Source organism: Podarcis gaigeae (assembly GCF_964106915.1).
Source record: "Podarcis gaigeae genome assembly, chromosome: 10".
Lineage (NCBI taxonomy): Eukaryota > Metazoa > Chordata > Lepidosauria > Squamata > Lacertidae > Podarcis > Podarcis gaigeae.
Window position 1 is genome coordinate 33476413 of NC_139686.1, and position 25241 is coordinate 33501653.

The following is a 25241-nucleotide window of genomic DNA, read 5'->3' on the forward strand; positions in this document are numbered from 1 at the left end:
GAACGTGTGAATCTTTTCGTTTGAAAAATTAATATAGGTATTTACAAAGTTGTAAGAAAAGAATTAATTTGTTTTAGCCATAGTCGTCATCAGTGCAGATACAGCGTCATGCCGTTAAAGCAATCCATGAAAAGGAAAGAGGAATTCATGCACTGAGTATCTGTGAGGCCATGGCATGCTTCTAGAACATTGCATCTACACTGGACAATAGAATGGTGGCATGCAGATAGCAGCCTCTGCTTTTTGTTCCCTATTCAGTCCAATGTACAGAACAATTACAAAGGACGATTACAGCAAAAGAACTGGGATTTAATAGCAACTAACATTGCATTTCTCATATCTTTTATGGGAAGCTCTTCTCACACTATATGAAAAGCATTTTCTCCCATTTGATAAAGTTTTCTAGACATTGGAGCGTGCTTTATATTCCCTAAATATTTAGAATACTCTAACTGGATACTTTCTAAACTTCCAATTCTATGCGTTAGCATGAAATTAGAAACACAGAAAGCATTTGGGGGTAGGGGAAGGTACCATGTTGCAGAAGATTTGCATATCCTTTGATTGTGCTGTTCCTTCACCTCCCCTCCTTCCCTTTAATTCCTCCAGCCTTCCAAATGGTCTGCTGGGAAATAAGCATACTGCACATAGGTGTATGGGAGATACTGGATGCTCTGAATCAGTATATGAGTGATCTCAGAAACTCTAGGTTGCCATGCCCTAAGCTTTATAGCTTGGTTTATCCTGTTATCTGATACATGTTTATATGTACGTATCACCTTCAAAATCTACTTGATGCATTTGATAGTAGACTGATATGAAAAGTCAGCCAACAAGAAAACAGAAGGATCTCAGTCTTTCTCAGACAATCATTGGAGGAGGTTGTCTGTAGCATAGGATATTTCCAGATCACGCAGTACCACACCATTCACAGTTTCATTCAATATGGCAGCAGGACAAAGACTTAGGCTCATATGATTTCATGAAACAATGTTTTTCTTAAATGTTTATTGGTTGTTAAATTTTAGTGAATATTACCAAATTGTATAATTCTTTATAACAACATATAATGCTCTGGGAAAGCAACTAAAATTTTTCATGTGTTTCCATATTTTCTAATCCTTTCTTGATAACCTATACATTTCCTAGGACTTGTATACAGTGCTGATACAGTACTGAATATGTAACAATATTTTCAGTTGGCTGTTTGGTTCTTTGCCTCCCACCATTCCCCAGAGAATAGATTTCCTAGACATTCCTTAGAATGCCTTGTTTTGGTACTTTGCCCGTAAATAGGCATGCATGCATGCATCTAAGGACATCTAAAGACATGTATCCAATTAAGTTGACTCTAGTCCAGTGTTTCCCAACCGGTGTTCCGCGGCACACTAGTGTGCCGCGAGACTTTGCCTGGTGTGCCGTGGGAGGGAGGCGGGCTCCATGTGCTTAGAGCAACAGGCTGCCGCCCCAAGCCTCGCGCGCCCGACGGGAGCTCCTGCCGGGTGCGCAAGGCTTGCAGACACTCGCCCGAAGCACGGGGCACCCTCCGGAGGGCTCCGCGTGCTTCGGGCAACAGGCTGCCGCCCCAAGCCTCGCGTGCCCAGCGGGAGCTCCTGCCGGGCGCGCAGGGTTGCAGACACTCGCCCGAAGCACAGGGAGCCCTCCGTAGGGCTCCCTGTGCTTCGGGCAACAGGCTGCCGCCCCAAGCCTTGCGCGCCTGGCAGGAGCTCCTGCCCGGCGCGCAAGGCTTGCAGACACTCGCCCGAAGCACGGGGAGCCCTCCGTAGGGCTCCCTGTGCTTCGGGCAACAGGCTGCCGCCCCAAGCCTTGCGCGCCTGGCAGGAGCTCCTGCCGGGCGCGCAGGGTTGCAGACACTCGCCCGAAGCACGGGGAGCCCTCCGTAGGGCTCCCTGTGCTTCGGGCAACAAGCTGCCGCCCCAAGCCTTGCGCGCCTGGCAGGAGCTCCTGCCGGGCGCGCAGGGTTGCAGACACTCGCCGGAAGCACGGGGAGCCCTCCGTAGGGCTCCCTGTGCTTCGGGCAACAGGCTGCCGCCCCAAGCGGCATATAGTCAATATAGGCACAGAGTTAATTTTTTAAACATTTTCTAATGGTGGTGTGCCTCGAGATTTTTTTCATGAAACAAGTGTGCCTTTGCCCAAAAAAGGTTGGGAAACACTGCTCTAGTCCACAAAAGCTCTTTCGGTAATATTTTGTTCAGCCTTTTAAGTTGTCACAAAACTCTTTCTCCCTTTTCTATAAAAGTTAAATGTGTATTCTTTCTGAGATTCATTTTATGATTAGTTCATGACAGTTGTGTCCGTCTTTCAGATTCTATGCCAGATGAACGAAATAAATATACAGTTCAGTACGTCAGTCATTACTTTCCTGAACAAGGATTAAGTAAGTTACTCATATCTTTAATTCATATAATCTTGTGTCTAGACACAGGTTCTACTGTATGTGCAATTATAAGCAATACAATGAAAGCCATGTATTGCGTAAAATAGAGATTTTACAGCCTGATCCTATGCATGTTCACTCACAGTTTCCACTAATTTCAATAGGGCTTGCTTTCAGGGTAGAGTGCATTGGAAGACAGTTTTAGAGCATAGAGAATGAGCTAATGGAGATGTACACCAGAAGCATAAATTCATGCAAGCAAGAATAAACTCAAAAATTTTCTATTTTGTCCTGCCCTTTAAAATAATACTCTGTGTCTGGTTCCGGCCTTTGTTTTCTACAGATATTGGCTGGGACCTAGCCCAACCTTTGAAGCACATCATCTCACAGAGACTTTTTCTGCCTCCTGCCATCCTTGACCAGATGTGCAACACACCAAGACGACACCAAGGTGCACTCTCGGGTTGCAAACTTCCTAGGGTGGAAAATATGAGAAAAGAAGCAAAGATTCCACGAGGAAGTAAGTCAACTGAATACTTGGGGATATACTGTGGTCTAAACCACTGAGCCTTTTGGGCTTGCCGTTCAGAAGGTTGGCAGTTCAAATCCTAAACGGGGTGAGCTCCCGTTCCTCGGTCCCTGCTCCTGCCAACCTAGCAGTTCGAAATCACATCAGTGCAAGTAGATAGAAAGGTAAATGGCGTTTCCGTGTGCTCTGGCTTCCGTCACAGTGTTCCGTTGTGCCAGAAGCGGTTTAGTCATGCTGGCCATATGACCCGGAAAGCTGTCTGTGGACAAACGTCGGCTCCCTCGGCCTGAAAGCGAGATGAGCGCTGCAACCCCATAGTCACCTTTGACTGGACTTAGCCGTCCAGGGGTCCTTTACCTTTTTTTACTGCATGTAGTAACACTACAGTTCTTTCTATGAAAGCCCATGGCACATTTTGGGGGGTAGTGCTGCGCATTTGGCTCCTCATACCACCCTGTTGGCCCTGTGCCACTGGGATCTGATCTGAATGATTTGCTGGGCGTAAGGAAACTTTACAGAGGGGGAAAGGTTATTTCATATAAAGGAAGCATTTCCTGAAACATTTTCAGTAGCATTTTATTTTTATTTTCTACTTACAGCCTCTCTCATACATGTGGAGAGTCATCCTAGGTAGGAAAACGTATTATTTGTTATCAGCAATCTTCCATGTGGATTTCTCAGTCACATTCTTTATATCTTTATTATTTGGGTTTGGAAAGAGTGTAACACCCTTCTTGTTTTTAGATTTCTAAAAAACTGTATTATTCAGACGGGCCAACCAGCTCTTATTGATATGCTTAATGCTTTTATTGGATGATGATGATGATGAAGAAGAAGAAAAATTATATGCAGTGGTACCTTGGTTTTCTAACATCTCTGTTGAGGAACATTCCAGTTTTTGAATGCCATAAACCTGGAAGTAAATGCTTCAGTTTTCGAACACACCTTGGAAGTCGAACATGCCACACGGCTTCCGCTGAGTGTAAGATCCTGAGGCCTAGCTGCCGGCTGTTGAGTTTTCGAACGTTTCAGAACTCGAACCATCTTCTGGAACAGATTACATTCAAAAACCAAGGTACCACTGTACCACCCTTTATCAAAATATCCCAGTGTGATGTACAACATTTTTAAAAGATTACAGAACATCAGTGATAAAAACATAATAAAAAGCATAATAAAAAGCATTCTGACAGACAGCCTAATAATAAAATTGTCAATTTAAATGCTAACTTTTTGTGCACTCTTTCAAAAAAAAATTGCACAAAGCAGGGTGGAATGGATTTAAGATGACTGAGTTCCAAAAGAACAGGTTTAGGTTAATCTCTCTATCCCTAATTAGAAGAGTACTGAACTCTTATGTTGAATGCAATGGCATTTTGAGATGCTTAACTTGGGATGGACAGTGCCCTGAGTCATGTCACCAGTGCGCTATGTCTTAAAATGACAAACTAAAGCTTAAACTAAGACACTGTATTTTATTTTTATTTGTGAATGCTGAATTGTATAGCAATTCTTTATTAAATAAGCATTTATATTTCACCTTGGATTTTATACTGCAATTGCTACTTCATTTGATGTATTTATTTTATTTTATTCTGTGGCCTTAATCTCTTTCAGCTCTCTGGTTCTGTCTCAGGCAACTGGAGAAAATAACACTGAAAGGGGTTGTGTCACATTGGAGTTAGGAGAAAAAGAAGTACAAAACATGGCCCTGGCTCAGGAAACACATTTTAATTCTTTACACAACAAAGCTACAACTTGGCGATTAGAGAAGTGTCGACCTGGAAGAGCCACTAGTTGCAGAGAGAAGACATCTTTACAAGCGAAAGGTTTCTTTCTCCCCTTCATCATTGAAATTATTAGCAAAAGACTCAAGTACAGTGGTACCTCGGGTTAAGAACTTAGTTCATTCTGGAGGTCCATACTTAACCTGAAACTGTTCTTAACCTGAGGTACCACTTTAGCTAATGGGGCCTCCCGCTGCCGCCAGAGCACAATTTCTGTTCTCATCCTGAAGCAAAGTTCTTAACCCGAGATACTATTTCTGGGTTAGCGGAGTCTGTAACCTGAAGCATCTGTAACCCGAGGTACCACTGTACACTAGTATGGATGGTGCAGTGTATCATCAAAATTCCCATAATGGTCCTCTGTTCTACTCCTCTGCTGTGTTTATTTCTATATCTCCTCTAATCTATTAATGAATGTTGGGGCTAAGCCCTGAGAGTTGTAACTCAAATTGATCTCTGGAACAAGTAATAATTTACAGGAGTTTTTTGTTTGTTTTTGATCCCAGATCTTCTTGACAACCTGAAACACAATTTAGATGACAAAGAAAGGAAAATAAAGGAGAAATCACCAGCAAGCAATGTTAAACTGGACAGAAACAATGGAGGAAACCATGAAGGAAGTTTTAGACTCAGTGAGCCCTCTCATACACAAGATTTTCTACAACTCTCCTTACCTTTGGTGTCAGAAGGAAAGTATAGGCAAGTCACTGAAAAATACCAGAGGAATGAACAGCAACCTAAGTTGTCCTTAGGTCGGCCCCGGTAAGTGAACAAGACTGCCTGTTTCATGCAACATTCAGTGTGTCTGCTCTGACAAGATGCTTTAGCATTAAACTGTATTGTAGCTTGTGCTCCCTGAAGACAGAATGCTATGCGAAGGAAGAATCTGATGCCAATATTGCACCTGAAACAGTGTAACCAGCACTGCCCATGCTGCTTCCACAATTGCTACTCTTCGTCATTCACTGGCATCTTCTACACACTGGGGGAAACCAATGTACCAAGAGAGCATAAACTCCTCCATGCCAATATGCCCCTAGAATTCATGTTGCCACTCAGTGGGATCCCATACTCTCTGGGTGGAGTTATTTCAGTCTCCCAATAGCATACATGACTATTCTATGAAATCAAGTCTGTGCAAATAAGAGTTTGAATTTTCTGTTCCAATGCATAAGAAGCCCCTTGATACAGATTGTCAGTGGGCTGGTTCATACATCACACTTAGACAGAGTTGGTTTTAAACCATGGCTTAATCATGAATGTGCCTTCTATGCCTCCCTGCAAATGTAGCTTTTTCCACCCTGAGGGTGCTGTTCATGGCACAAACAAACCATAGTATGGGTTGCAGTATTGTGCAAACCTAGATCATAATTTGTTTCTTTTATTTTTTAAAAAAACCACACAAGTTTTCTTCAAACTAACTCTGAGTGGTTGTTGTTGTTGTTACATATATTAGTCACATTTCTTTGCCATGGCAAGTGACTTACAAAAGGACAAAAAAAAACCCCAAAGACAACAACCCACATATATACATTAAAACCGAAAAGAAAGAATACATTAAAATATCCCACCCACTCTAAAAAGCAATAGATAGTTAAGAGCCAAATGCCTGGTTAAAAAGGAATGTTTCTACCTGGCATCTGAAGGTATGTAATGACAGTGCCAGACGAGCCCCCATTTCATAAATGGGGAGCCACATCAAAAAGGGCTGTTCTTGTATTGCCCGTCTCCTGATCTTCCACGGAGGGGCACACAAAGAAAGACCTCAGATGGTGACCACAGTCTCTGGGAGACTCATACAGGGAGAGACATTCCTTGAGGTATTGGGAGTCCTGTGTTACATAAGGCATTAAAGGTCAAAACCAGAAATTTAAATTGGGACCATAAATCAATTGATAGCCAGTGCAGTCAGGCCAGGATTGGTGTTATGTGCTCAGACCACCTTGCCCCAGTGAGCAGCCAGGCTGCTGAATTCTGCACCAGCTGAAGTTTCTGAATCATCTTCAAAGGCACTCCCACTTATAATACATTGCAGTAATCTCACTCCTAGAGGTTACCAGTGGTTAGACAACATAAGTTAGATTATTCCTATCCAGATATGGGCATAGCCAGGCCACCAGCTGATAGCAGGTGCTCTGCACTACAGAGGACACCTGAGCTTCAAGTGATGGCAATGAATCCAGAAGTTTCCCCAGGTTACATGCCAACTCCTTCTAGGGTAATGTAACCCCATCAAGAGCAGGTCACTTCCCATCTATCCAGTACATAACCAAGGCAAGACATTGGTCCAGGACATCCACTCCACACCTGCAGATGTAAAGGAGTAGCAGAGCTGTGTGTCCTCAGCATATTGCTGACAATGTATTCCAAAACTCCAGAAATTGCGCCTAGTACAGGTGTTCCTCCTTTACCCCACCTTTTGGCAACACTGGGGCTTTATAAATGGGTATATAAATATAGGCAGTGGTGGGTTACCTTACAAGAAGGCACAGAAAAGGCAAGGCAGTGGTGGTTCAAGAAACACTTTGGTGACGGTACATTTACATTAGGTTTTTATAAAGTTTATATTAGCCCAGTAGGACCCCACATTCTGGATTGACTAAAGCAAGGTAGGAATAACAGGAGACCATGCTAGGAAGATGAAGGTTCATATTAGTCTTTATATGTGACTTTAGAGTGTTCAAAGCACGTCACATACCGTATTTTTCGCTCTATAACACGTACCTGACCATAACACGCACGTAGTTTTTAGAGGAGGAAAACAAGAAAAAAATATTCTAAACGAAACAGTGGATGTATGATTTTTGTGGTTCATGCTGTGGCCACAAACATGTGATCTGACGGTGAGTTTGGGGTAGCCCAATGCAAAAATCCTGAGGATCCATGTGGATCCATGCTTTGTAACCACGTTTTTGAGCCATTGCGGCCCCATGAAACAGTGAGTGCGTGCGTTTTTTGGTGCAGGCTGTAGCCATGGATATGCTATGTGATCTGATGGTGAATTTGGGGTGACCTAGTGCAAAAATCCTGAGGATCCATGTGGATCCGTGCTTTGTAACCACGTTTTAAGTGGGGAGGGAAGGAAAAGAACTCAAGGGACAAGGAGCACGCGTGGGGGTGTGGAGAAGGATGCTGCTGATAATGCAGGAGAGGCTCCTCTCCGGCTTTGCTCCTTTAGAACAAGCAGGCTCTGCATCTCTCCCTCCTCCCTGGCAAGGAAACCATGATAGTAACCACTCTGAGACAAATCAAGAAAAATTGCGACCAACACTCTCCCCCAACAAGCGCAGTGAGGTCAAAACACACACACACGCAGAGAGAGAACTGGCCCTAAAGTCGCAGGGCGCTGGAAGTCGCTGGGGCGTTGGGGGAGTGAACGGGAAGCAAGAGAAGGAGAAGGAGCCCTCACACACATAGAGACACATAGAGTGTCAATTCTAAAGTCGGAGGGAGAGCGCAGGGAGAGTGAAGGGGAAGCAGGAGGAGGAGGAGGAGCCCTCTCTCACACACACAGACACACAGAGTGTCAATTCTAAAGTCGGAGGGAGAGCGCAGGGGCGCAGGGCGAGCGAAGGGGAAGCAGGAGGAGGAGAACGATAGCTCAAGCACACACACACACAGCCCCTATAGTGGCTAATCCAAAATCGGACAGCAAAAAACTGCAGGCAGGGACAGAGAGCAGGGGGTTGTTTTAAAGCAGCCAACCCCGCTCTGCTTCTCTCCCTCCTCCCGGCTAGGCTGGCTGAAAAGCTTCGCTGCTACTTAGCAGCTCAGTGGGGAGGAGATAGGAACATATAGGACGGGGTTGTTTTAAAGCAGCCAAGCCCGCTCTGCTTCTCTCCCTCCTCCCCAGCTCGGCTCGCTGACAGGAGCCGCTTACACCCGCTTTGCTGTTTCAAAGCGAGCCACGGACTGCTCACAACTGCAGCAGATTCCCCCGCCATCTGTAGGCATTCGCTCCATAACATGCACAGACATTTCCCCTTACTTTCTAGGAGGAAAAATCTGCGTGTTATGGAGCGAAATTTACGGTACCTTTTCTCTCGAGATTACAGTAGTCCAGGCAACAAGTAACCACAGGTCTTAGCAGCAACATCCTGAGGATTTCCATTCTGATTTACTGGTGCTTGGAAACCGGGTGCCTTTTAAATAGTTCTTTGGGAAGAAGCTGGTTTATGAAGTAAAATGTAAACAATAAAGAGGCTGCCTGGTTGGGATGACAGTTTGGTGGATTTGTCCTTATGAGAGGGACACTGAGACCAATTTCCTTTGTTTATCTGTGCAGACCTCGCTTGGCTACACTAATGAATACAAAAGGGACCCACAAGACACTTTTACTGAAACGCTGTGAGGATGATGAAGCATCCACTTCTACATCCCTACTGCACACTGGGCCAAAAATGGCAGTGAAAAAGTTACTGTGCCAAAGTGAGAGCAAGTTTTTTTCAAAGAGACGCAAAAGTGAGTGCCTAAATCACAGGCCTTCAATGAAAGACCTTTCAGCAACAACTGAGAGAATTTCCTTTCACGCTTAGAAACAGGTGCCATTTCTTTTCAGGCAGCTAACAAGCCAATGCCTACGCCTGCAAAGGCTCCATCCGGATGGCAACCTGCAATGATATCTTCAGAAATTATTGCGTCAGTTCCTTGGATGTGGTGCTGGGAAAATGAAAAGAAAAAAAAAGTATCTTCATCATAAGCACTTGTGCCATGCGCAGGCTTGGAATACAGGATACAAAAATGTGCTGGAACATCACCCATGAGGCTTCTGTGACAGATAAAAATGAAACCAAAATATGAACTCGTTTATGTTTATTGCTGACAAATTTTACATTGAAGCAAGTCTAGTCATTTTACTTTGAAATTCACTTGCTTTAAAACTGATGCTGTTTTTTAAAAAATGATTAACTGAAAAAGGAGGGATTGGGGTAGTATTTCTCAGTACTAAAACCTATTAGACAAATTAAAAAATCATAGTGAGGATCATCATCCAATCTTGTCTTAAATCTAAAAAGAGAAATAACAAATGATCCGCAGGAAGGAATTGCTTTTCTACAGTTAGTCAAAATGATATTAAATTGGAGGTTCCAGTCAAGCACTGTATTTTCCAACAATGCTCTTCCTAATGGCCAAGATCTGCCTATAGTGTCTACTCACAAGTCCCTTTTAGCAAAGGTTCCAGAAATGTTAATTAAAAGTTTCCTTCTTGTAGGTTCAGCCATTTTATTGGTTCCTGTAGGGTAACGTTCCCATTAGTTGCTTGAAATGCAGCAAGCTGCATTCACACAAAATTGTTCACATCAGAGTGGGGAGATGTCATCACCTGACACGCAGGACCTTTTTTGGTTTCCCCACCCCTGGAACTCCTGTTTATTAAGCCATCTGTGTCTGTGTGTTCATCTGCACCTGCACTGAGGCAGCTAGGGTAGGTTCACATTACTGTTTACTCCGCACTCCGTTTTCTAATCAGTTTGAAGCTGGTTTGAGGGGGGGAAACACATCAAACAACAGTTTCTTGACAGTATTTGTTAAGCCACAATGCAAATTGATCCTGTAATTTCTTAAATTGTGAATGCAGTTTCAAAAATTAGTGGGAGAGCACTGAATAAGTAAGCGGTAAGGTGAGTATACCTTTACTTTCTGTTCCAGAGAGAAAGGGGAGATAAAACTTTAATTATTTCCCTCTCATTTTTTGTTTTATAGTTGTATTTTGCTGCTCTTAAAAATGGGGGAGGGGTGGATAATGCAAGACTTATATTGAATCCCACCCCCAGCTGTGGTATAGACTGGGGAAATGACATGGGTAAAGGATGAAAACTACCTTCCCCCAGTGCCATGGTTCCAATCTGAATCCATAGGCCACATTTAGTCTTTACAAAGCTGAAGGAAGATCTCCCACTTATTGGTATCCATCTGTCTTGAGTCACAATGGAGTGAGCCCCTGGGGATGAAGTCAAACCTCTTTTCAGCAATGACGTGACCTCCCCAGGGTGTGCATGGAGGTCCTCGGCTACCTAGATGACAAGAGTCCATTCAGCATCGCTGATGTGGTCCAAAGGAAAGCAGTTTGGCACCAGCTTGGTTGCAGGAGTTGCAAGAAGGTGGTGTACAGCCATCTTAAGAGAATTCATCACAATCCCCAGACTAACAGGCTAAAGCTGCACAGTTCTAAGAAGCTTTGAAAAGCCGTTTACCTGTGCACATTGGACAGGCTGGTGCTGCACTGTGAGGGGCTTCATATTCAGTTGTGCATCATAGTGCTACAGGGCACGGCAATGCTGTGGTTAGCTGTGCTGGTCCAGTCTTCTTACAGGATATGCCCCCACTCCCTGCATTTTAGCACCTTGCTGCAGTCCTCTTACTGCAGATCTCAGCAAATAAACCTGGGTACACCTTTGGATTGTTATTTTTAGATTGCTACAATAAACTTTTTGAAATTTGCATTGATGAAACCAATGAATTCAAAAGAGCCAACTCATGATACCATCATGAGATCCCACACCCAGGAGTGTGCAACATGAAATGACAAGAAGGTGCAATGTGATGAGTATTTGTGGGGGGTTTTAAGCACATATAAATCCATATTGATTATAAATTAGTTACCACCCAAAGAGTCTGGAATTACTGGGATAAATTTCAGAGCACCAGCATAATGTTTCCATGTGAAAGTGGCCAAATTATGACTCTAGCAACAACCCACATCACCAGGCCATATTATGGTTGAGCAATACTCAGCTGCTAAGTAACTTTATGCCTGCCTTGCAGAGGCAGTTTAAAGTACCCTACAACAAGCAGCCCGGGGATAAAAGCCCTGGGACGACGTCAGAGTTTGCACTTGCATACTATTTCTGCGCATGCACTTGGACGCACTACTGCTGTACTCTAGTGAAGCGTGCATCCCTTTTCTATCAAAGTGCATATGAAGTTCTGCCCCCGCTAACAAAAGCCTTCCCTGGCTACGCCCATGTCATGGTGTATCTCTACAGAAAGTTTTCCGTTTTGTTTCCTGGAAAGGCTCTTGTTGCATTTAAGAAACCGCATGATAAAAACACACCCATTTCCAGGGGAAAAAATCACCCCTTATCGCCGCCTGTTGTGCAGCTGCGTTAAAAAGAAAAGAAGCCTTACCCCCCTGCGGGGAGTTTTGTTTTGCATCCCTGATCAACTTAAAATGAAGCTCATTGGTCACACCTGATTAGATGAGCTGGGAGGTAGAGAAGCAAGCACTAGGTAAAACGTCAAGTCAACTTTCACAAAAAAATAGATCATGTAGCTTGGAGGGCGACAGTAAACACTCGCCATCCGCGAAAAGGCCAATCAGACCGAAAACGAAAAAGAAATCGGCTGAGAGTGCGGCACGTGACGGATGGTTCTGCTTTCTCAAACAAGCAAGTAAACAAGCGCTTAGATCGACTTCTGCGCGGGAGGGCAGCGCGTCTCGCCACCGCCGAGCTCCGTAAGCAAGTAAACATTCTTCCTATTTGCTCCCCGCTTGCTTGCGCTTTTCTTTTTATAACGCATAGAGAACTTTTAAGGGAATAATTTGGGGTTAGGGACGCGGAGATTCACTCCGGTATTTCACGGCAACCAGTTTGCTCGTCGTTCCGACTTTGGGCAACTCGGTGCTAAATCACTTTGCGCAGGTTTCGCCGCAACTCTGGAGGAAGAGAAGCAACGAGTGCATTTGCTGTCGATTTTCGCTTAGTGATGGTCTCGCTTTTCTCCAACGCGGGTGGGCAGGTTTTTCCAAGCATTGGAAATGATATAAAGACAGCAAAGAGTTTTCGGGGAGGGGGGCTGGCTTCCAGCATGTCCAGCTATTTTCTGGAAACGCGTGACAACGCTACTTCTGAAACACGCTTGGCGTTCAACCCAACCCGCTTTAGGCTTACTCCCATGGCATGTCTGGAAGGCCTGAAGAGCGACGAGGGTTGGGAGGGGCATGACGCACCCATTCCCATACACTTGGGGGTCGGGGCAAAGGGTGTCCGGCCATATCCGGCACGAATTGCTCCCCCTGATGTGAAAAGGAGGGGTGAAGGCCGAGTTTGGGGGAGGCATTTGGCCGCTCCGTGATGGGGCGCCTCATTTTTGAGGTGGGGAGAGAGGCGGATCAGAGAGCAGCGCCTCCCGGAGGTCAGTTTGGAAATCCTTTTTCTGCACCTGGCCTTGGCTCACCCCCCCCCCCCGAAAAAGACCTCTCAGGCTGACTTCAACCTCCTTTCCCCGAGTCTCGTTTTTCCTGTTCTCTTCCCGAACAGACCCTGGAAGTTATTTTTAAAAGGGCGTTTGTGTGCCTGTGCTCTGCCTGTGTCTGTCTTAGGGCCACTCCCGTTGCTGCAGGTATCCTGCTTCTGCCTCTTCCCAATCCCCCCTCTAGACCCTTAAGCCACTTGTCTCCCGTCCACTTGTTGTTTTGTCTTCTCAACAAAACTTCCTTCTTCCCCGCCCCGGGCGCACTATTGTTCTCCTTCCTGCTTATCTCTCTTGCTTGCTCTCCTGTTAACTTTCCCTGCCCCCCCCCCCCCAGCAAACTTTTCTTTCTGCGTTTTTTCCTCGCACCTCCCCTTGGTGCAACCCAGCCCCTTCTTCTTATTTTGCTTTCGCTTTTGCTGAACATTCCGCTTCTCTCGAAGTGCGTCGGTGAATCTGAAAGCTTGCGAAGTGAGTAAACATTAACTATTTTGGGTGATGATTGCTCCTGCAGGCGGCTTTCGTCTTCAAAGCCCCTTGGCCGCGCGATCTCCTCGTTATTTCTCCTGCCTCTCTCAGTCTTTGGGAAAAATGCACGCAGTCTCCCTAGGGGCTTGGTCTCGTCCAGCCCACTTGCGTCCGCAAGGGGTGGGGTCAGTCCTCCCACCCCTAATGGCAGAACGCCGAGATTTCAATGCTTAAAAATGGTTTATTATAGCCTTTGTAGAGCTGGAGATACCTATTGGGCAAAGTCTGGTTTGTTTGGTTCCTATCTTTCCTGTTTTTAGCCAATAAGCGAAGTGGTAGCAATGATTGACATTTAGGTGGGAAAGCATCTAGCCAATTGGACAAAAACGGAGTCTACAGTACAGTACAGGCGTTGGAAATTACTGCTTCCGTCTTATTTTAAGACTGTTTGTGCTCCCTGAAGGATGATTGCTGTTGCCCTGTAGAAAACAGTTCAGATATTCAGAATTTCAACACTTGCTTTCACCTGCCTCCTGCCTGGAGGGGTATTGTTCTTGCCATTTGGATGTTTTGTATTTTATTGTTAGGTATTGTTTCTGTGTTTGTTAACATGAGATGTTTGTTTGATATTAGTGTTTAAATTTGTGTTTGATATTAGTGTTTGATATTAGTGTTTAAATTAGTGTTTGATATTAGTGTTTCTGTTTTGTAACTTAATGAATCACCTTAACTTAATGAATCACCTTAAAATAATTAATTCTGTTAGTGCCAATGTAGGTAAAAGTCCTCTTTTGCATCTGTTCCCCTCCATCTTCTCTATCTGCTGTCCTTTCTGATGTCAGGGTATCCTAGGGAATTGAAAATTCTAAATACTATAGTGTAAATCAAAGGTTCTCTTGCCTACAGAGACTTATGCAGATCTTGCTTTTTAAATCATGTATAATTTAGTTGAGATTCCTGCATTGCAGGGGATTGGACTAGAGGACCCTTGGGATCCCTTCAAGCTCTACAACTCTGCTGTCAATTTTTTAAAACCTTGTAGTTCAGCAATTACAAAGAAACTAGCGAGTTGGGGACAAAAAACACATTCCAGCTTTAAGCACAGAATCCAATGGAAAAGTGAGCAGCATAATGTCGCAATCTTAAGCACCAACCAAAATAAAAACATATTTTTGTATACATCCAGGCTTAACTGGCATCTGTTTGGCTTCTGCAAAGGAAAGGGAAGCAAATATTGCTCACTCATTTTTCTTGCTGATAAGGAAGAAAGCAAGTTAACTTGTGGGAAAGGAGTTGAAAATGGAAATGAGTAACTTCTAAGTAGTAATGACGCAGTTTGTGAAAATTTCCTAATTTCCTCTGCAACAAGGTGGTGGCATTAAAGGGCATTTGGGTGATAGCCAAAAATCAAATAATTCTTTGGCAGGAATCATACAGAAATCTAAAAAGCTACTAGTTAGTATATAGCACAAGTGTGTGTTCATATTGGCTAAGACTGGTGAGTTTGCTCCTTCCCCAAAAAACAAAAAGGTGTATATGTACAAGAAGAGCCTTGCTAAATCAGATTAAATGTTTGGTTTAATTAAGTATCCTGTTTCCAACAGTGGCCAGCCCATGTAGGGCATCTTATCCTCCCAGAATCTGAACATCAAAGATTTACGGCCTCTGAACATGGAGTTTTCCCTTGGGTATTAGGAGGAACTTGGGAAGGTGCATCCATCGTTCTAGCTCAGTTCCAGTCATGCAATCCAGCCAATTGGGACTCTCTTAAGTCCCATTTATTTCAGTGGGAATGTGAAGCACATTAAATATCGCCCATGGAAACCAGTGAAACCTCAAATTGCTTTGTATTGCCTGGATCCTGCCCTTATTTTACTGTGTCAATTAAAATATGCTTCTTTCCTGTCACACTACTATATGCCTACAGGAGGGATGTTATTTGGAATTTACCTTGCCATAGTGGCATCATTCTGGCTGCCAGCGCAGCAGTAGTAGCATCATTAAATGTTGTGGCCAACTCACACTTTGAGCAGATGATGACATGGTGAAATCTCGTTTTCCATAGGTGGCACAATGATGCATTCCGGGCATTGAGGAGGCCTTGATCTGCTGGTTGCTGTGTACTGGTTAGAACTAGTTGCGTCTTTTATAAAAAGTGAGTATTAGTCATCCTCTTGTTTCCTCCTCCACTTCAATCTTTATCTAGTGATTCCTCCAGCCTTGCATGGTCTTGCACAGTTCGATGTTGTAATGTATAGATTAGATGGTCTGTGTAAAGTACTCTCCAGTTTAGTAGGGGGCGGGAGGCAAGCATCTGGTAGCATCACATTGACAACTAGTATGAGTAAAACTTTACTAGAATATAGTTGCCAGAACTTAGTATCCTGTCAACTGTGTAGAAGTTGCAACCAGTGCTGCCTCTATCAGTAAGCAGAAGACAGAGACCTGAAGGGTATCAAATTTCCAGATATATAATGTATATTTTACCACAGCATAGCATAAAATGATACTGATACCACAGGATAGGGTATCATTTAAAATCCACATTTTAGCTTTTGTATTTGGGGTACCAAATTGGCTTGTACAACAGTCACAGACAAAGGTGCCTTATCAAGGGATAAAGACAATTTACTAAAAAACTGAATCATGCTCTTCAAAAGCTTTGTCAATTTTATCCTGTTGAGTTGGCCCAAAGAGAAAAATTGTGCTCTGTGACAGTTCTAAGTAATAGAGATGATGACATCTTCACTCAGCATAAATGAGTACCTGAGGAAAAATAACTGGAGCAACAGGACAATAGTTACTCCTGATTTTCTTCCACAGTGAAGCCTGATGTGTGTCGGTTTTCAAAATTTCAGCCAGATAATGTTAGCCTGGAGTGAAACCTTAGAAAGGATGTTGCAAAAGAAGCATAGGTAGTAAGAGACAAGTACACATTAGCCTGATTTGTATAATGCTAAGCCATGGTTTGTTAAACTATGGTGTATTAAACATTAGCTATGACTCGGCGTTGGTTGGGAAGCCAGCACCTTGCTTTAACCATGGGTTGTTTGGGTACCCTATACCAGGTGTGCACCAAGCTTTAAAGGCACAAGGCAAAGGCAGCTAAAAATAAGCCAACCTTTGAAGAAACAAGCCATGGTTTCTTCAGTCATCTGCAGGGCAACTCAGTTAAACAAACCATTGCTTCACAGATGGGTCATCAGCATTGCATTCGCAAGCACCAGTATTTCCAGCAGTTCCTCTTTAAACGTGGCCCCATTTTCACTGGATGACAGGACTGGACACCTACCACCCCTTCTGTTCTGAACAGAGGAGATATAAATACAGTGGTACCTCTGGTTAAGAACTTAATTCGTTCTGGAGGTCCATTCTTAACCTGAAACTGTTCTGAGGCACCACTTTAGCTAATGGGGCCTCCCGCTGCTGCCGTACGATTTCTGTTCTCATCCTGAAGCAAAGTTCTTAACCCGAGGTACTACTTCTGGGTTAGCGGCGTCTGTAAGCTTTTCACTGTGGTGGCTGGTATAGATGTCTGTTTCCCATTGATAGATGGGACATACCTGTACCATTTTCTGGTCCTGTCTTTTTACATTCTTTTAGATGTAATGGCCAGTTTGGAGTAAGTCATGCTCCCACAACAGGCGTTTTGTGATGTGTCATGCCCCCACAGCATCTGCCCTGTTACTGATACCCATGACACGTTCTCAAAATTCCAAGAGTGCCTTGCATACAAATGAGGCCAATGAGTTCGATTTCGTAATCCTTTTCTTAGTCACAGCACTCCTAAATTACTCCGGTATCTTACGTACCAAATGTCACTTATATGTGTTGCAACTGAAAGTAAAAGCATCCTTTTGCATCAATCCCCATGAATAACTTTGCAGTTAAGAGTTGTTCCCACATTCTTTACCCTTTGGTTGCGTAGGAGCCACACATAGTTCAAGGTGGTGGTACTTCTTGCAGGATTTTGCACCCACGCTGCTCACCTCGCCCTTCCCATTTAAACCACATTAATCTTAGTGCTGGGAAAAGGCCATTTGATGGCGCATCCATTACTGTAGTCCACAAGCAGTGGAATATGGCTGCAATTTTTTTTGCATTCCTATTCAATGATGCCCATGTCATTAGTGGCAACAGGAACAACATTTGAATGTTGCACATCTCTCCCCACCACTCCCAGTGTTAATGACAGAGAACTCCTTGCAGTAGTAGCCTTTTTGTAGCTGTTTGAAAGCTACATCACCAGCTGATGTTCCCATCATACATCAACCACCACCCCTCCACCACGAGTTGCTGCTGAGCGCTTTAAAGATAAGCTGTGCATAGAACCTCTCTTGATGTTGCATCCTGAGTTATCAAATACAGATGATTGTAGGGATAGCATGCAAAGCCAAAATTGCGTATACTTAAAAACACATTTGGGTCAGTGGTGGATGGGATTGCCAAAATTTTCCGGGACACCAACCCCCTTGAGACTCAACTCATTTGTTGAGGGGTGACTGGCTGGGAGGATGTGACTATAAAGCTGCTCCCTGTTTTTCCTACTCCTATGGTTTTTACAGAGTCTAGCCAACTAGCCAACCTTCATACACCTGTCAATCCAGACTGTGCCTATACATATCTATTAACCAGCCACACGTTTTATCTTCTAAAAATCTCTGGGTGGCATACATGGTCTCTTTCAACCTTTCCCTACTGTTTATCCTCTCGGGCTGAGAGTATGACTGGCCCAATATCACAAAATGGGCTTTGGGGCTAGGCTAAGCAGGGATTTGACCCCTTGAAACTGAAATGTGATTTTTCTCCTACCAGGTGGCCAAGATGAAAATACAACCGAAATGCTCGAAAGACAATGCTAAGCCCAGCACTGGTCTGCAGAGGCAAAGGTTCAGCCCATGCCTTTTCTACCTGAATAATTTCTTCTTGGCAATTGGCTATGTAGCTCTGCTGCTTTATGCCCTCATCTGGAAAGCTGGGAATATTGTGGACTCTTCCACCAAAAAAATTGGCTTCTACAACTTCTGCTGGTGGGACCAAGAAGCAGAAAAACTTGAATGCTTCAAGAACTTGGAGAAGGTGGGCATCAACAGTGTTGCGCTGGTGTTGTCAAGGATCTGTGTGTATTCTACGCCAGTCTTGTGTCTCTTTGTTGCCACTACAGTTTTGCAAGCCCTGTGCTTGAAAGACAGAGATGGATTCAAACTGGCCTGCATCCTTTTGGCCATTGGCAGCTTGATGTTGCCCGTTGGCCTCGCTTTGTTCATCTTCCACACTGAGCCATGGATAAGGGTCTCTGAATTTGGAGAGGTTTTCGTAGCCCTGGGAGGGGCTCACATTTTGATGCTACTCCACTTGATCTTTCTTGTCCTGTTCCTTGCACATTGCAAGGATGCTCTACCCAAAGGACAAATCTTTCCTGTGTAAATATGTGAAGTTCCTACCTGGGATACCAAATACTGTAGTGGATTTAAAAGATAAGTGGATCCAGTGACCCCGATGCCTTTCCAAGCCCTCACATGAATGATGAGCGTGTTGGGGGAAGAGTTGGCACTCCTAGCACACAGATATTTCTCTCTCTAAGGTGCTGGGGGAGGGAGGGAGAGATTGCATGATTGCTGCCTCCTTCAATCAAGCACTCATTTAGGTGTGATCAGTACATGGCTCTTTAAAAGTCAGCAGTAGCTAACTGCTGCTTGGCAGTATTGGAATTTTGCTGGGCATCCAAACTGTTTAGAACAAATTATTGATAGAAGATAAGCTAGTATCTCACAAGTCATGGTTTGACTTACAAGCCTAGTCATCATTTGTGGTCATCAATTGCCCCATCCTCTGGCACATGCAGAGGGGCAGTTTTCTCATCTGTGCTGAGGTTTAGAGAAAGTAAAGTACAGCATGAGTCACTCACTGCTTTGAAGAGAATTATCCTGCTGCTGCTTTTCTCCAAACTTGTAATGCAAGCAAAAACTTGAGGATGGAGTGATCCTCATGCTGTTCTACCACTGCCATGCTTATGTTGCACGAATTTGGGGTTTTGTTTTTTCAAAAAAAGAAGTGATATACAATGTTCTTTTACAACTTTTGTATTGATCAAAGGCGTTTAAAGTTGGACGTGGTTGTGTATTTTCTAGCTTTCAACCAAAGACGGGTTCAGTGAACAGGAGCCAGGATTACTTCACTTCCCTGTGTATAGATGGCTGCTAATATTCCATTTATTCATGCCATCAAACAAACGCAACGGTGCAGGGGGCTGCTTCTTTTATGCTTGGCGTGGGGACCCTGCAGCCCTCCTGGTGCTTTTGGGACTGCCAGCGCACAGCATGGTTAATAGGAGGGACTACAGGAATCACAGCCCCCCATCTCTGCCATGGGTCACAGCCCCCCATCTCTGGCATGTGCAAGATTCCTGGTTTCCTTTGTATTTAGTTGTTTGCAAAATAATTCATTTAAGTATGGCTGAACACACATTGCAGACACCTAGCTGCTGCTGCTATCATGAGAATACTGATAGTGACTGATAAAAGTGCTGATGCGTAGCCATATTGCTATGGGATGCTGGGAGGTTTTTCTTTTCCTTCAGTTCCAAGTGTAAACAAAGCATTTTGGGAAGTTTAACATTATACAATTGTAGCCAAAGAATATTTTTTCAAGTGTCTTGTGGCCAAACCCAAGTCTTTGTTACTTATACAAGAGATACTGAAATTAAAGGTTTGTTAAACACTACTCGGTGTGACTGATTAAAAACAGAACAAATATCCATTGGAAGCATTTTATCTTATCTACCAGTTCTGAAAAAAAATACATTTTTTAAAGTGTTTCACCAACATTAGCTTAGCAGTCCTTTACACAACAGGGATGGACAACAGATCGTCTGACCTTCATGTGTCCAAATTGCCAGTGCCTCAAATAAGGGATTATCTGCTCATGGTTTAAAGTTAAGTGAAGAAGATCTCCCGGACATATTTTAAGGCATCCTCCTCCTCCTCTTCCTCAGATTTGGTCTTCTCAATGCAGCCTAAAGCCTCCAACTCCTTTGGGGGTTTGGATCCAACAAGGGGGGTTCTTCTGCCTTGGTGGCTGCCACTAACTGAACTGCAGAGAGGATTTTCCAGCACTTGCTGAGGCCCTTGGGACTCATCTTCTGATGAAGTCATCTCGGCTTCCTTGGCCTTGCAATTCTAGCAAATAAAAGAATAATGTTATGTACACATTTCTGTGTGTTAGGTAGCAATCTCTTAAGAGAGAACCTCCATCCAGTGCGTGGGCCAAATTTGGACCATCAGACCATTCCCCCTAAACCACATCTGATGTCCTTTGTGGGGGAGTTGGAGTCGCAGCTACATCAGCTGCTTTTGCAGCTGAAACCAGGATTGACCTCCCTGCACAACAGTTGATACATGTGGGCGTTCAGGTGTGCAAAAGTGTTACCTGCAGGGAACTATTGCATACCTAAACTCTACAGAAAGCAAAACTGTCCTTCCCTGAGCATTAACTGATGCATGGGGAGTGCCAATCTGTGTTGGTCAATATCTCACCCCACTGATGTGGGCAATATGTTGTCATTACAAGTATTTTAAAAAATAATGGTGACAGGTGGATGGCCACACACTCCTGTCAAAGTTGGCCTGCAAAAGGGCAGGGAGCTAAAAATGGAGGTCAAAAAAGTTTATTCACTCCTGTCTTCAGGATACATAGTTGCCAAGAATGGAATATTATGTCCAGCCCAGGGAAGTAGGAATACATGCTCATTGTGAATGATGAGAGTCCATTCAAAATCCTGGTCCCTCTCTTCAAAATTGCAAGTGATTCTCCATGGCCAAAGAAACACGCTGGAGTCTGCTGTGTTTCTCAGAGAAGGGGACACAGCAAATACAAACTATGTTTCAGTCACAATGTACTTCTCTGTCCTCAGCCAGTTCTACTGAGATGGGATTAACAGAAGAGGGTCAACCAAAAATCATCAGATGTGGTTATTTGCACCTTCACTCCAACTGGGATAACATGCCCCTAAGTGCTCACCTCGGCCATAATGCAAAGAGCCACATCTACTAGCTCAGCTTCATTCATACAATAGATAGTCTCAAATCTGCAACAACAGCAAAAAAAAAGTTTCATGAAATCTAAAATCAACCAGACAGAAGATAGTTTGGAAAGTACATGCTCATACACACCAAAACTTTATTTTCTGCAACCAGACTGTGTTTGCCATTTAGAGATTATAAGGCTGAAATCAACCATAGATGCACAGTAGCGCTATTGTTTGGTAACAGATTTTAGAAAGGAAATGTATGGAGAATGGAGCAGGTGAGATGGGACTGGGCCAGACTGCTTCCGCACTGAAACATTTATGAGCAACTGGAACACAAGCAGCACAGCCGACGCCCACAAATTCACACAAGACTGCAGGCAAGCTTCTAGCTGAATCGGCCTGATCAGTGCCGTTGGAATAGCAACATTGGCACCAAAATCTGCAATAGGTTCTATTCTGTCGTGCACTCCCTCCCCTCCCTGCCACCTCTATTTAATACTACCATCACTGGGCACACAACAACTTGCATGTGTTCAAAGTGTATAAGGCAATGCTTTCCAAACCCATTAATGATGGAGGGAACAAAGACAAGACTGCCAACGTGCCAGTTATTCTGCCTTTCTTGGGAGCCACCAACATAAAAGATAGTCCATGTTTTATAGAGGAAACTGCCTTAAACTACGTCAGACCATCTAGCGTAGTATCGTCTACATTAGCTAGCAGCAAAATCTCCATGGTTTCGGGGTTTTCCTAGCCCTAACTCAACTTGCCAGGGAGCGAACCTGGGACCTTCTGCCATACCACGGAGCTACAGCCTTTAGCATCGACATGCAGACAAAGTCAAACATATAGATGGAAGACTGGGATAGCTCAGTTGGTAGAGCGCAAGGCTCTTAACCTCAGGGTCATGGGTTTGAGCCCCACAGAAACTTCTAAGTAGAGGCCAAAGTAAAAACATTCCTTCCTTGGGTTAAAAGAAACAACACAAAAGCCACTTACTTTGCCAAAGCTGCCTTCTTCCTTCTCTTTGGCTTCATCCCTGCTTGCTGTGTTGGCTCAGTCACCCTCTTTGTCATCCACGCTGGGAGGATCCTCTTGGCTGCTTCAGGAGACCCCATTTCCTTCTGTTCCAGAAGACAGGGAACAGCTTTCACACCATGGGAACTGAGAATCCCTTTGCAGCAGAGTTAATATAATTTATTAGGGAATAGTGATTGATCCGTCTACAAGAAAGGGGAGTGAGCTTTCTGATTATCACAGAATAAGTTATATCATGGCTCATTTCAGTAGTCTACTCATACTAATTTCATGACATCAACAGGATGAGAGACAGGCAAACCTAGGAGACACGGAAGGGCCTGTATTGTGAAAGTCCAGCAGCTATTGCTCAGGACAGGGCACAAAGAGGAGCACTAGTTTTATGTAAAAAGAGAGAGAAGCAAGACACAGCTATTCATGGTTTGCTAAAATTTATAACCCTGTAACAAGCTCTCAACACTGCTTACAATACACTCACTGTTACATTTTTTGTTAACATCCCTGATCAAACCAACTGTACAATACAGTGCAGGCAACTATTAAAAACAACCCAATCAATTGCAACAGCCATCTCCAGCCCAAGAATGTCCAGCTAGGGAAACCTGCCTGCAAAGCAGGACTGACAACATACATGTCTACACAGAAGTCCATCCCAGAGGGTTGAATGGTGCTTACTCCCAAGAAAGTGGGTAGAGGATTGTTGCAGTGGTAGGGAGAATGAGAAGTAAAGCACTGAACATGCTTAGCAAGCATCAGGCCTATCAAATCCTGTCAGGGGTTGTGTCACTAGTCCATTTGCTCAAGGAGCACATGGAAAGTTTGCCTGGAGTGGCATTCAATCAACTCCCGCAAGTTCTCTGGGAAAGGGGAAGAGCTGATCTCTCACCTCCTCTGAACTTCCTGCATAGATCGTTGTCCTGGCAAGAGATACCTCTGGACCAGGGGGTGAGGAAACTCAAGTCTGGGGGCTGAAGCTGGCCCTCCAGGCCTGTCTGGCGCTTGGATCTCTTCCCAGGCAACACCTGTTTCTCCTAAGTCAAACCCATCACTTCACACACCTTTCAGGGCTGGCTGGAAGGTGTCCTTGAACTCCGATAATGCCTCTTGCTTGTATGAATTGGGGACAAAGAGGTGTGTGAATAAGTGTAGAAACTAGCCTACGGCAAATGTGACATCCCTTGCTCTGCCCACTTTTGCCTCCATCCCTGCCCACAGCTGGCCTGCGGCCCCTGGAAAGATGTCCAAAAGGGAATGTGGCCCTCGGGCTGAAAGGGGTTCTCCATCCCTGGTCTGGACTCTTGCCACCAGAGCGCCAATTCCCACGAAAGGTAATCTAGCAGCAGATAAATTTTAGTTATAAATATGAAGTACATGCAATGGCACCATGTTGCAGGCCTGAAGAGAGAGTGGTGGAGACACTGCTACCTATACAGGCCTGCTGTTTCTAATTGTGCTTCAGGGCAGGTGCCACAGGACAGAAACACAAAAGCAAAAGAATTAAGCAATGTGGCCCCTCCCCAATGTAAAACACCCAATGCAGACATGATTTCAGGGCAAATAAAATGTCTTTTCATTCACCCCTTATTTGCTTAGATGTCCAAGCGCTCAGTTACTATCAGAGAGAGATCAGTCTACAGTCACAGTTTGTATATTCAGGCCTCAGAGACGGTTCTCAGGTTGCTGGAAAAGGGGATGGCAAATACTGTGCTACCACTCTGTGGCCTCTACAACGTAGAGCTTTCCAGAGGTATGTGGCCGGCAACTTGTTACTGAGGATGTTGACTTGCATGTTTAACAATGCTTACTCCCAGCTAAGCAACGCTGCGCGGGCTGCACCCTCAACCTGCTTCACCACAATTCCCAGGGGCGCGCGTAAGCCGCTCTTTTTAACTTTCGCAAACAACAAACACTCCTCTAGGAAGAAGTCTCAACATTCAAGCCGGGCCCCGGGGGTTGCTCACCTCCTCCGTAGATCACGCTTCTTCCTCTTGCTCGCTCATCCTTGCACCCGACGCCAAGAACTGCAGCCGGGAAGGACTCTCGCCTTCGAGAGCTAGACAAGCGGCTTCCCCCACCGCGCGCGCAAACTTCGCGACTCCCTGCCTGGAACTGCAGTTTCCCAGGAGCGGAGGGAGGAGGGGCGAGCGCCGCTCGGGAACAAGCGTTTCTTCCGCTGCATGTGACCCACCGGCTCCACCTCCCTCTCCTTCCATTGGCTGAGAACTCTCTCCCTGAAGCCGCCCTCCCGGGCTCCGCCTCCAGCCCAAAGCTGCGTTTCCGAAGAGGCGCATGCGCTGAACTACCGCAGCTTAACTTCAACCGTGATATATATCTAGTCTCTGCTGTGCCAACAACTACTCCTGTTTATCTTATGGCAGCTGCATCAACTTAAATGAAATACTTTACTGCTAGAGTAAACTGCTCTTTGAGAGGAGAAGGGGTAGGGGTAAAGGTAAAGGGACCCCTGACCATTAGGTCCAGTCGTGGCCAACTCTGGGGTTGTGGCGTTCATCTCGCTTTATTGGCCGAAGGAGCTGGCGTACAGCTTCTGGGTCATGTGGCCAGCATGACTAAGCCGCTTCTGGCGAATCAGAGCAGCGCACGGAAACGCCGTTTACCTTCCCGTGGGAGCGGTACCTATTTATTTACTTGCACTGTGACGTGCTTTTGAACTGTTAGGTTGGCAGGAGCAGGGACCGAGCAATGGGAGCTCACCCCATTGCGGGGCTTCGAACCGCTGACCTTCTGATCGGCCAGCCTTAGGCTCTGTGGTTCAACCCACAGCACCACCCGCGT

The 25241-nt window shown here is 44.8% G+C and overlaps 3 protein-coding genes across 8 annotated transcripts in view; 2 read left to right on the forward strand and 1 right to left on the reverse strand.

Moving 5' to 3' along the window:
• Window positions 1-9518, forward strand: part of AGBL3 (AGBL carboxypeptidase 3) — a 35766-nt gene extending 26248 nt beyond the window's left edge. For 2 of the 3 annotated variants that reach the window (XM_083698595.1, XM_083698597.1), the window contains 6 exons: window positions 2330-2401; window positions 2745-2921; window positions 3530-3560; window positions 4548-4759; window positions 5224-5479; window positions 9003-9518. In XM_083698595.1, the coding sequence (XP_083554721.1) occupies window positions 2330-2401; window positions 2745-2921; window positions 3530-3560; window positions 4548-4759; window positions 5224-5479; window positions 9003-9252 (998 nt within the window). In that variant the 3' untranslated portion in view covers window positions 9253-9518. The remainder of the gene's footprint in view (window positions 1-2329; window positions 2402-2744; window positions 2922-3529; window positions 3561-4547; window positions 4760-5223; window positions 5480-9002) is intronic. The other variant, XM_083698596.1, reaches the window with a different exon arrangement.
• A 2155-nt stretch (window positions 9519-11673) lies between these two features.
• On the forward strand, window positions 11674-20101 carry TMEM140 (transmembrane protein 140). Of its 4 annotated transcripts, none has more exons than XR_014555215.1 (3): window positions 11674-12181; window positions 15444-16707; window positions 16885-20101. XR_014555215.1 is itself a non-coding variant. In XM_083698805.1 (3 exons), the coding sequence occupies exon 3, from the start codon at window positions 18203-18205 to the stop codon at window positions 18803-18805; it is 603 nt and encodes a 200-aa protein (XP_083554931.1). In that variant the 5' UTR covers window positions 11849-12181; window positions 15444-15533; window positions 18194-18202; the 3' UTR covers window positions 18806-20101. The 4 variants fall into 4 exon arrangements, 3 of the variants coding, with proteins under 3 accessions (XP_083554931.1, XP_083554932.1, XP_083554933.1); XM_083698805.1 differs by having other exon boundaries at window positions 11849-12181; window positions 15444-15533; window positions 18194-20101; XM_083698806.1 differs by lacking the exon at window positions 11674-12181 and adding an exon at window positions 12548-13381 and having other exon boundaries at window positions 15444-15533; window positions 18194-20101.
• A 32-nt stretch (window positions 20102-20133) lies between these two features.
• CYREN (cell cycle regulator of NHEJ) lies at window positions 20134-24744 on the reverse strand. The gene is made up of 4 exons (XM_083698832.1): window positions 24407-24744; window positions 22407-22531; window positions 21398-21464; window positions 20134-20556 (listed from the first exon to the last, which is right to left on the reverse strand). Exons 2-4 carry the CDS (start codon window positions 22523-22525, stop codon window positions 20314-20316), a joined length of 429 nt encoding a protein of 142 aa, XP_083554958.1. The 5' UTR covers window positions 22526-22531; window positions 24407-24744; the 3' UTR covers window positions 20134-20313.
• Window positions 24745-25241: the final 497 nt, after the last annotated feature.